At 29.5% G+C, this 12914-nt stretch overlaps 1 protein-coding gene across 1 annotated transcript in view; it reads right to left on the reverse strand.

The window, feature by feature from the left end:
• Nucleotides 1-107: 107 nt before the first annotated feature.
• Nucleotides 108-12914, reverse strand: part of LOC100209366 (NAD(P)H-hydrate epimerase) — a 21740-nt gene continuing 8933 nt past the window's right edge. Inside the window, exons 2-4 of the mRNA XM_065806283.1 lie at nt 9163-9302; nt 763-1021; nt 108-491 (exon numbers count right to left, since the gene is read on the reverse strand). Coding sequence (XP_065662355.1) covers nt 280-491; nt 763-1021; nt 9163-9302 — 611 coding nt within the window. The 3' untranslated portion in view covers nt 108-279. The remainder of the gene's footprint in view (nt 492-762; nt 1022-9162; nt 9303-12914) is intronic.

Consider the following 12914-nt stretch of genomic DNA (forward strand, 5'->3'; position numbering starts at 1 on the left):
CACCAGCCAATTTCTTTTTTAAATAAGCGTGTATGCACGCAAATATGGCATTTCGCACGCAAAGGGATTCAGAATCCGCAAAAAATATCTAAGTAAAAACACATTAGTGAAAAAGCGGTTACTTATTTACAACCAGTTACGAACAATCATTTACTTTTTAATGTTCAGATCTTTAACATTTTTGTTTAATTTATAATCGCGTTTAAATTATTCATTATAACTTGCATTTACGAATTTTAATTTTTTAAAGATAATTTCTTTCTTCAAACCCCATAAATTCTACTTGATTTTTGGAAGGAGAACGACACAGTCTGTGCCAGGGAAAAATGGCAAGTCTAAGTGATATTTATTTTCTAAAGCCTTGGGAACAAACCTACCTCCAAGGTAGTGATGCTCTCCTTTAAACCTTGCAGCGCAAAGCTTTGGCGCAGTGAGAGAAATAAGAACCTCTGGTTTGATGCCGTCAGGATTTCCGTTTTCAACATTCCAACCTGTATTATTGTAATATAGAATATAGCAACAAATATTGTAAAATAGCATATAGAAAAAAAGACAGCAATATAGCATATACCAACAAATATAGTAATAAAAAAAAAGAAAAAAACTTATAGAGTATCTGTAGTCATGTTTTTAAAAATTTAAAATAAAAAAAAATTAAAACATATTTTGAAATTAAAAAGATATTTATTAAAAATATCTGATAAAACCTGATATAACATTTATATGTTATAAAAGAATATCATATAAAGCAAAATATTTAACCTGACGGAATATCAACAGATGCCAAGGGTATTGATACTGTTTTTAACATTTCAATCATGGAATCAAAAGGTGGACGCACGTCTCCGCGAAAACTGAACCCAAATATTGCGTCAATAATAAAATTATAGTTTTCGTTTATGTAACCCGCATCAGGCAGTTCTTCTATAAAAGTAATAAATTGTCTTTTGCATTGAATAACAAGACTATTAAAAAGTTCCTTTTTCGGTCTTTTTGGGTAAAAAATCTCAGGAGAATAACCCTAAAAAAAATTGAAAATAAAATGTAATTATTATGTATGCGGACACACACACACAAAGATTATTTAATTAACGCACCTTGTCTCAGAAGTTAAATATTTTTGAGCTCCATAAAAATATAGAGTACAAAAAATTGCGTACATACTGAAGCCTTTCCTATTCCCCCCCCCCCCCCATTAAAAAAAAAAATTGCTAATTGCTATATTGTAACCAAATATTTTGTGAAAATAATCAAAAAACTTTATTTATAAGTAATTAAGGGCATAGAATATAAGAAATGTATAATATTTCCAGTAAAAAAATTGATAGCAAAATCAGTTCAAATGGAAGTTCGTTTCGTAAGACAGCACAGTTTTATGAAGCCGGTAAGCCTGCTGATAGACAAATTCTGAAAAGATATGAACTTACTGGATCCACAAAGATTCGAAAGCATTCAGGAAGACTAGGCAAAATAACATATCTTCAGGATAAAAAGCTCACAATACTAAGCAACAAAAAACTTCATTTGACAGCTATTGATTTAAATAAACAAATGAAACGATTTTTATAGAACGAATTGTAGTATTTCTGCTACAAAATGTTGCTAATGTCATGCAAATGTGTTTGGAAGACGTCATGCCTAAAAGTTATTTCCTTGAAAAACTGGAACGCCCGAGAAGAATTAGCATCACAGCATCTAAAGTGGAGTCAACATTGAACAAAGATTCTTTTTAGTGATGAAAAGAAGTTTAAAAAGTTCAGATCAAATAGAATCATGTTTGTTTGACGTCTAGTAGGAATTATAAAACCTATTCAAGTGCGCAATCTTTTCCAAAAAAAATATTAAGTAAAAATGTTAAAATCTAAAGATCTTATTAATACAAACAAGTTTGAAAGTATTTTTAAGAAATATAAATATATGATAATTACATTAATTAAGCTTTGTAAAAAAATCAATTTAAAATTTTTTCCTCAGAAAATGTAAAAAATCTTTGCAAACTTTGGCATCTAATTTGGTAATCTAATAAATGTCAAAAATTTTAACAAATCATCCCCTCCCCAAACTGTTTAGCCAGAAAATGAAACTTATATTACTGACCCTATTCTTATCTCTTAATCATTCAACACTTTTTTTTACAAATGTTGCTCATAAACTCAAATCCAATATTCATTTGTCTTACATTAAATATCTAAAAGTAACTTAAATATTCAAATTTAAATAATTTACTCAAAATTTTCTCCAAAAACTATTATTGAAATCTCATCTCTTATATCTAAATTGAATCCAAGAATATCATTAGATTCAAACAGCATTCCCACAATCATTCTTATAGATTATAACTATGAATTTTCAAGAATTCTTTTTAAACTATTTTAATACCTCATTCAAAAATTGTCATTTTGAAATCATCTTGCGCTATTCAGTTTTTAAAAATGACTCTAAACTTTTATGCAATAACTATAGACATATTTCTCTTTTATTTAACGTAAGCTTCTTGTAAATTACTTTTAGTAAGCTTCTTAAAAAACTAGTGTACTTTTTTCTAAACTCATTTAGTTGTTTAATTGATTTTCAAATTTTTTTTCAAAAGGGTTTTTGATCAAAACATCCTATTTGTCATGTATTAATAAGTATAACAGAAAAAATCAGAAAAGCTCTTGATACTGGTCATTTTGTTTGTGATGTTTAATCGATTTACATAAAGCTCTCGATACCGTTGATCATAGTATTTTGATCTCTAAATTAGGACGTAATGGAATTCGCGGTATTGCAAATGACTGGTTTTGATCTTATCTTCTAGATTGAAAACAATTTATAAGTATTAATGGTTTTAATTCTAGTAATAAATCAGTTGTGTGGTGTTCCTCAAGGTTCTGTTCTTAATAATCTTTTGTATATAATCTAAGTTAACAATCTAACCAACTCTGTTCACTTCTCATCAGTTCATCTGTTTGTTGATGATACAAATCTCTTGCATATCACCAAATCGCATCATTCTTTATGTAAAAATGTTTGGACCTAAAAGGTATAGTTAAATAGTAACCTAAAATGTCTTAATAAAGAAAAAACTGAACTAATTTTTTTTTCATTTCCGAGAAAGAACTATTTATATAAAAATGTTGGAATTAAAATCAAAATTAAAAATAAACGATTAAATTTCTCAGGAGTTATTAAATACCTTGGTATGGTAATTGACTGCAATCTTTTATGGAACTTTCACATTGATAAGCAACACAAGAAAGGGATAAACACATTTGTTGACCAGCTTCGCACCCCTTCTACATCTATTAGGCTGGCGTAAATGTATTTATAATAAATGTTTCCAGTTCAGGATGTTAAATGCTAGAACTTCTCAACTAATGAATGTGTTTTGCTTGTGTCTCTATTTTTATGACTAGTCAACTCATGCTATTATTTCCTAATGAAGGTACAGTTTTAAAACTCACTTTTGAGGTTCTGAGGCCAGCTGGTAGTCAGACCTCCTAAACTCTGTGGTAGCTCTCTCAGAGAGGCTGATTCCATTAAAAGCTGTAAAGTATCAAAGTACAATGTTTTACCATGTTGCTCATAGTCTCATTGTTTGTACCTTTTGTGTGCATCGTTGAGACCATGTTACAGCTTAGGGTTTGTTACTAGTAAATAAGGCAATTGCTTGGACTATTAAATAGTGTACTAAGTACTATTATCTGGTTTATATGTCAAGTTCTTTAACAATTTCAAAAATAAGTAAAAAAGTACTACAAACTATAAAACAAAAAAAAAGCATCTTTTTTTTTGTTATTCACCTCCTCAAGGCCAAGAAAGCCACTACAGATGAGGAGGATACTTAATAGTGGTTATATCCCTCTCTCAACTCTATAACTCCGAAACACAAACCTCAATGGACGAGGCCGCTGCGCGGAGAAACATGTTGAGCGCGGTACTACCAGGGACGTGGTGGGGATCGAACTCGGAACCTCTCGCTTATGAGCGCTTTACCACTACACCACTACCGCAAAATCTCCATCACCAAGTTCTCTAAATCTATCACTGGCTAATATTTGTGGTCTTCAAATTAACTTTTCTTCTGTTGAGTCTTATCTCTCGCAAAGTTCATCAGGCCTGGTTACTTTTTGTGAGACTAATTTGAGTTTAACTGTCACATCTTGCAATTTTAGTGTTTATTGGTTATCTTCCTTTAATTTGTAAAGATTCCAATAGTCACATGCTTGGCTTAGGTATTTACATTCATAAGAATTCACCTATTAGTTACGAAATTAGTTTTGAATCCACAGACTATTCTTTTATGTGCTTTCGTTTAGCACCACTTCACTCTATCACCTTTCTTTTTGTTCCATATTACCATCTTTTTGATGTTATTTCTGATCAAATTGACCATGTCCTTTCTCCTTATCTTTTGGCTAAGCTATTGTTGGTGACTTTAACGCTCATCACACTGAATGGCTTGGCTTTAGTTTCAGTGACTCTGCAGGTGTTAAAGACCACAACTTTTGCCTTTCTCAATCTTTAACACAACTAGTCAACTTTACAACTCACTTCCAGACAATCCATATCATTTACCTTCTCTACTTGACTTCTACATGTTTTGTTTCTGATCCAAGCCAGTGCTCAAGTTCTCCACATTTATCCTTATGTGCTTCTGATCACCGTTTGATCTCTCTAAATCATCTCATTTTTCTTCATCATTAGAATCTCCCTATTATAGTACCTCTTATAACTACCTTAAAGCTGACTGAGACACTTTCCATGACAATGGCCCATGAGTAGAAATCTTTTGTCTTCCTGCTTGACAGTTCCAAGTCAAACCTCACTTTCCTCAATGGTTTTCTTTTAATTGCGCTTCTGCAATTTTCAATCATTAGCAATTGTAAGTAATCGTGATCGTTACTTCAACATCTATCACTAAAACAATTCCATAGAAAACAGACATCTATTTACTATTGCTCAAAATCATTGTAAAAAGGTTTTGTCTAAGGTTAAAGCCTGCTATGCTCAGTTTACAAAATCTCGTATTTCGTCTCAAAAATTAGGCTACAGAGACTTCAAGAGAATCTTTAACAGTGTCTATAATAAGGAAAAATCTGATATTCCTCCTCTCTTGCATGGTTCATACTTAGTTATCTTACCTAGAGACAAAGCTGAATTGTTTGCTAAGAACTTTTCAATAATCACATCCTATCGGATATAGACAACAAATAGGTTGATTCATAGTTTGATATTCAAATCACTCTAAATCTAAATTGATATACTGCTTAGATTCTTCTACAGCTGTAGATGTGTTCTCCGGAGCTGTCATTTTTACTTTCAAAACTATTTAACAAGTGCTTATTAGAGTCTTGTTTTACAGCCTGCTGGAAGACAACATCTGTTATCCTTATTTTAAAAAATTTTAGATAGTGATCTGACTCGTCTAATTCGTCATTCTATTAGTCTTACTATACAAGCAAGGTTTTTGAGTCTCAATTTAACAAACACTTAATCTTGAATATAACAACATAATTTCTGATAATCAATATGGATTTCAATCTTCTCATTCTACTGCTGATTCTTTAATGGTAATAACCGATTTGTTTTATTGCGCATTAGTTAGATATGGAGAGGTTAGGGCTATCACTCTCGACATTTCTAAAACCTTTGATAAAGTTTTATGATGCTGTTTTTCTCTAAAAGCAGGCTTGGTCGGAAAGCGAGAGAGATCGCTCTCGATTACTGACCACGGAAATAATATTTAGTTGCAAAAAACTGGTCAGGTTTTGTAGCCGTTTTGAAAACATTTTAGTTTATGTATGTCTGTAAAACAAAAAAAATTTGTTTTACGGACATACATGGAAACATACATAAACTTGAATGTTCTCAAAACATCTTGGTGAAGAAGAATAAAAAGAATATTCACCAACGGAGGAACAAGCACCGCGCCTGAGGTCACAACAGAACACAAAGATATATGTATACACAGGGCTTGTGATGAAGCGAGCGCGATCGCGCTCCGCTCGTAAAACGGGCCCGTAAACGGTATTTTCAAACGTTCTAGGCGCAATAAACAACGCTCGTTCAGCTTATAACGAGCGTATAAAATAACGCTCATCGAATAGTTCAAGATTATTTTTTTAATTTCATAAAATATTTAAAAAATATTTTTTATTAAAGATATTCTGTTATCAAACAACTGATATAAAATATAAAAAGCACTACGTCGTTCTCTTTTGCACTAAAGTAATGAATGAGTAGTTTAAAGTCGTTAATCGTCACTAATTTCAATAATGGAATGTGCACGTGGAAACACAATGTGAATACAAAAATGCGCAAATAAGATAGGAATAGAAAATTAGAAAACCATTATAAGAAAATTAAAACCGTGGAGTATTTTTAATCTTGTGAAAATATCAAGTAAAATTTATTTGATTTATTGTTTGTAATATTCCACACATCGTTTATAATAAAAATAAATATTAATAATAGAGTAATTTTTAAAATTAGTTTTTGTTCATAGTATAGATTTTTTATTAACTATTATTTATTTTAACTCAAATTTAAAACAAATTCTGTTGTTTGGAATGTTCGCAATTAAGGACATTCGAAAAGAAAACTAAGTAATGACGTCAATATTTATTAAATGAAAAGTTATTATTCTTATTTATTATTTCAAATTATTCTTGTGTTATATTTTTAAGATAACGTAACGTAATTTAAGAAAGAAATTTTAGAAAAAAATTAATTAATTAATTTGAATAAAAAATATCAAGAAATATAAAAACCATTAACCGTTAATTAAGTTTACAGAGTAACATTTTAAAATACATATATCAAAACAACGAAGCAAAACTAAGTCACTAAATTATACTTCAATACTAAATCAATAAGGAGTTGCGTTTTTGTTTGATATTATTTTTTTATAACATAAATAGTTAAAAATAAAATCGCGATCTGACAATATACAAGAAGTTTGAAAGTATAAAAATCTCTTTCGTTGAATTAGTTTCATAAGTGTGATACTAATTCAAACATTTTTTGACGAAAGAATTATTTAATAAATAAAAAAAGATATAAAAAATAAAAAGCTTTTTATGAGCATCGCCTTCAGCAATTTTCATGATCGCGCTCGCCGACGTTATCTCAAGCGCACATAATCACGCCCGTTAAAAACATATTCTAATTTTACGAGCGCGATATAACACGCTTGACGATTTTTTTCATCACAAGCCCTGTATACATATACATATATATACATATATATATATATATATATATATATATATATATATATATATATATATATATATATATATATACATATATATATATATATATACATATACATATATATATATACATATATACATATATACATATATATATATATATATATATACATATATATATATATATATATATATATATATATATATATATATATATATATATGTATATGTATATATATATATATATATATATATATATATATATATATATATATATATATATATATATATATATATATATATATATATATATGTATATGTATTTATATATATGTATATATGTATATGTATTTATATATATGTATATATATATATATATATATATATATATTATGTATATATATAAATATGTATATATATATTATATATTATGTTCATTTCCTGTAACTTCAGGGGCTTTATCCTTGACCTTATACTTTTTTAAATTACGTTAATGATCTTCCAGAAATTCTCAGTCTAAAGTGGCATTGTTTGCTGATGATACTACCATTTATTCTTGTCTTGATACGAAGCCAACACTTTCTGATTGCTTGGAGGGGGCATTTGAGCTTTAAAAAAATCTCACCGAGAGTCCCATGCTGTAGCATCTCATGCTACAGCATAGGGCTTTTAGTGGCTGGTTAACTCAGATTAAACTCATTTTTTTTTCCAGCTAATTGTTATTGCAATAATAAAGATCTTATATTTATAAACGGTAATTTACTCAATGAGTTATCTAACCTTTGTCTTCTAGGATTAACTCTAACTTCTGATTTTTCTTGGAAACTATATATCAAATCTATTGCAAAACTAGCATCTGCTAAGGTTGCATCTCTTTATCATGCTCTCCACTTTTATACTCTGGATTCTGTTCTTTATCTTTATAAATTTCAAATCCAATCTTGTAAGGAATACTGTTGCCATATCTGGGGCAGATCTTCTAATGATGACCTTTCTCTTTTAGACAAGGTGTAACACATTGTAAACATAGTTTGACCTGGTCTTGCAGCCAACCTCCAACTATTGTCACATTGTCATAATAATGCTTCTCTTTCTCATTTCTGTAAAGAACTAGCATCTCTTGCGCCATCTACTAAAAATTATTCTTGTATTACTTGTCATTCAATTAAGTCTCATCCTTTTACTGTGTTATTATTATTATTTTTTTAACATCTTCGTTTCCAACAAGGCTGCAAACAACCACTATTAGAGTTGGAAGTTACTGGAAGAGAAAAGATGAAGTTTATAGAGCAAGATAACAATTGACAGACAACCTAAAAGATTGCAAATTATATAAACCAGGAAAGCAAGATGAAGGAAGCAAACTCCAAAGAACTTATGTTCGAGGAAAAAACAAGACAAATAAGAATTTTTGAAGCAATTAGGAACAGTCACAGTGAAAAGATGAGACTTGATTGAATGACAAGTAACATGAGAATAAATTTGAGTAGATGGAAGAAGAGATGCTAGCTCTTTAGAGCAGCATTAATTATAGTATTTATAGAAAAGAGAAAGAGAAGCAACATTATGACGATGTGAAAATGGTTGAAAGTTGGCTGCAAGAGCAGATACATTAGTTAAAAAACTAGTGTCCAATATATATACAACTCTTGTTACCATAAAACATAGAAACAAGGTTGGCAAAATTTTGCTGACCTAAAACACTTGGAGGTCGGCAGTTAGGTCAGCATTGCCAAATGCTGATCCTAATTTCAAGGGCTGTATATATACATGCATATATCTATTCTTCATTTTTATTCAATTTTGATTTATTAACTCAGCAAACAAGATATGAAGAAACAAGTGTTAATTAATATATAAAAACTGTTTTATATATATAAATTTTGTAACTAACAAAATCAAAGAAATTTATTGATTGGTAACCAACATAATCATTCATAAAAGGTTCAATAAAAAAACTTACAAATAATTTAAGATGACGTGCAGCAACTAGGCCATCTCCTCCATTATTACCAGGTCCACAGCATATTAAAACCTTTTTATTAGGATTTGATAAAGAGTCCAATGGAAATGATTTAGCAACAGCACTTGCAACACTCAAGCCTAAAGATAATTGCAAGCCTTAAACAAATAAATATATTTTTGCTTCATTCCAAAAATATATATAAAATACTAAAGAACTATCTGTATCAATACATACATCAACTGAAGGTTTAGGCAGGTACAATCTACATATGGAATATAATTTCCAAAATTTCTTTGTGGAACTAAATGTGAGTAATTTAAAAGAAATTTTTATTTCAAATATTTTTGGTATTATATTGTCATTATTACATATAGTCATTCTCGATTCAAATTTCATTAATAAATACCTGATTATAAATATCTGATTATAAATATCTGATTATAAATATCTGATTATAAATATCTGATTATAAATATCTGATTATAAATATCTGATTATAAGCAATTTAAGTATTATATATAACAGTAAAAATAGATGGTAAGATTCGTTTAATTAAAGTTATAAAAATTGTCTCAATTTTAAAAATACTCACACATTTTTTACTACAAAGAAACTTTAGAAATATATTTAAAAGGAAACATAAAGTATATGCATAAGTTATAAACATAAGTACAAACAGTTTTAAAAAAAATGATTTTAAAAACCTTGAAAAACTACACTTGAAGTTGGGTAAAGCTAAATTAGATATTAAATTTTTAAACTTTTTATTAATTTAATTAAATTAGATACTAAATTTTTACTAAATTAGATATTAAATTTTTAAATTTTAAAAAGAATTTTGAAACCTGGTGAAATAGTAATTGGTGAATCTTGAAACTTGGTGAAATTGATGTAGAATCTTGAAACCTGGTAAAATTGTAATTGGTGAATCTCGGTATCTGGTGAAATTGTTTCTTATTCAATAGGAAAAAGATTAAGTTCAACATGACATGAAAAATCTTTTTGTAAGAAAATATTCTAATTAAAACCAATATCAAAGTTAATTTAGTTTTAATAGACAGGTTTATTTTGATCAAAGTTTTAAAATTGAATACCAAAAAAGAAATTTTTTTTATTTACTTTTTATTTATTAATAAATCTTTATTTAAATTGAATAGCATTACAAGTAATGAATTGTACTATTTTATCTACCATTAAATACTAAAAAAATAGGTTGCCAAAAATGCAGGCAAACATATTATTTATGTATTGAAAAATCAGGTTGCTGACACTATCACAAAGAATACGAAGTATTTTTGAATAAAAGATTGTTGATGGGTGGTGGTCTTTGCATTGTTCCTAGGAATCTGGAAATAGGAATCTGTTTGGGTTTCTGCTGTTGGTGTGAGCTAATTTAGTGGTTATAGGATGGCATGAGTCAGCAAGAATCTTTTTAAGGATATTAATACAGACCTTGTCTAGTAACTCTTCAATTACAAAACTAATATTGAAACTGCTCAAATTGGTTACATCAATACCAATAATATTTAGAGCATTTTTATGGAAATACTACATCTCTTTTTTTTGCAGCAGGACTGCACAAAGTAAGAGCAGGAGCACTATATATCAAGTGACTATGAGCATAAGATCTACAGACTTGTAGAAGGTTGAGCTGAGTGTGTCCAATTTACTTAGGACATTTGAGAAGATATGGGACTAATTTTATATTATTGTGCACTTTTGTTCATTGTTCATCCCAATCAACATTCTCATTGAGCATGATTCCAAGGTATTTGTGGCTGTTGACTTTTTCAAGTTTAGTATTGTTGAGTACAAGAGAAGGTACAACTTTCGTAGCACCTAGGATTAATTCTAATAACTTTACATTTAGAGCTATTAAGTTTCATTCCATTGACAGCACACCGTAGTGCAACACAATCTACAATGGATTGAGGTAAGTTGGCAAGAACTTTATTGTAAATTATACAAGTTAGGATGTCATCAACATATTTTTGGAGAATGGCTTCAGGTGGGAGATAGGTGTTAATGTCAGAAATAAAGAGAATAAAATTTGAACAAGAACACTACCTTAAAATACTCCAGCTTTAATACATTTCCAGTCAGTGGTCAGATCATCTATTTTAATTGTTTAATGCTAGTTAGATAAGTAAGCTGCAATCCAGGAAGTGAGCCAGCTAGGTAGAATATTTATTAACAGTAATTTATCATGACTGTGTCATAAATAATTACTTATGATCTCCCTCAGGGAGTTGTGTTGTTTTATCACTTGTGTATATAATTACTACTTTATATGTATATGTCCCTTAGGAAACTGTGATTAATTAGTATTAAATTTTTTCATTGTATAATTTACATATGATAGATAAAACTTTAGATATTAAGAGGTGTTATTATCTCAATTTATCTATCATGTCTCTACGAAAAAAGAAAAAAAAAATTTAAGCGTTTTAAAAGTTAAAACTTTAAAGTTATCCGTATGGAGAAGTACCTTGTCCTGAAAGATTTGACGCAAATCCAAACTCTTTAATAGATTCACTGGTTTAAAACTCTCCAAAACTTCTTTTTATCTGCAGAATCTACATCTGATGAAAAGCTAAGAATATTGATAAACTTTGTATTGCTAACTGAGCACTTTGATTGCATTATCAAAAGTTATTGTAACTGTATGAGTACATCTCCAATTCAAAAACTTTTGATAATGCAATCAAAGTGCTCACGTCGTTGTACGTTAAACCAAAAAACGAAATATTTACACGACACCGATTCGCAACGCAAAAACAACAACCTGGTAAAACACTAGATGAATTTGTCCAAGCTCTTCGAACCCTTTCAAAAGATTGCAACTTTAAAGGAGTAACAGCTAATATTTACTGCGACGAGTCTATCAGAGACACATTCATCACCAGCCTAACCTTAAGTATAATACGCAAAAGGTTACTTGAAAAAAAGACACTCGCATTAACATCAACATTTGACCAAGCATGCTCATTAGAATTTGCGCAAAAACACTCTGAGCAGTACCAGTCCAACGTACCTCAAATCAATATAATGCATAATGCAAGAAAATATGTTGATAATCAGCAAACTTCACCACTAATCATTAAAATGTGTCACTTCTGTGGAAACAATTGCCATCCACACATTATTTGTCCTGCTAGGGATATTGTTTGTCACAAATGCCAGAAACAAGGACATTTTGCAAAAGTATGTAAATTGAATAAATCATTAGCTGTTGCTGAACCCAATGATATGTCTGCAATGATAAGTGTTGGAGCCCCTAATTGTCTCTCACACGCTATTCGAAAGGTTGAAATAAATGGACAGAGTTTTGCTACACTAATAGATACTGGAAGTTCAGACAACTTTATCAACAAATACATTGTTAATAAGTACCAAATTCCATACATAAAAAGTAGTAGTAGTGTATCAATGGCATCATTGTCACTGAAAACAAAAATCATAGGCTATGGCAAGGTAAATATGACTTTTCCAAATCAAAAGTATACTGACATCACCTTATCAATATTACCTGACTTACGTGCTGATGTTATTCTTGGTCAAGCTTTTATGAAACATAAAACTCCCCGAGGGAGATTATAAGTAATTATTTATGACAAAATTATAGAACCAAGCAAATCACTAAGGACGGCACAAATCATAATCACTACAAATGAAAAACACAAAAAACGAATGTGTGTCGATTATTCCTAAACTTTAAATAAATTCACTCACCTCGATGCTTATCCTTT

The sequence above is a fragment of the Hydra vulgaris genome, chromosome 09 (assembly GCF_038396675.1).
Source record: "Hydra vulgaris chromosome 09, alternate assembly HydraT2T_AEP".
Classification (NCBI taxonomy): Eukaryota; Metazoa; Cnidaria; class Hydrozoa; order Anthoathecata; family Hydridae; genus Hydra; species Hydra vulgaris.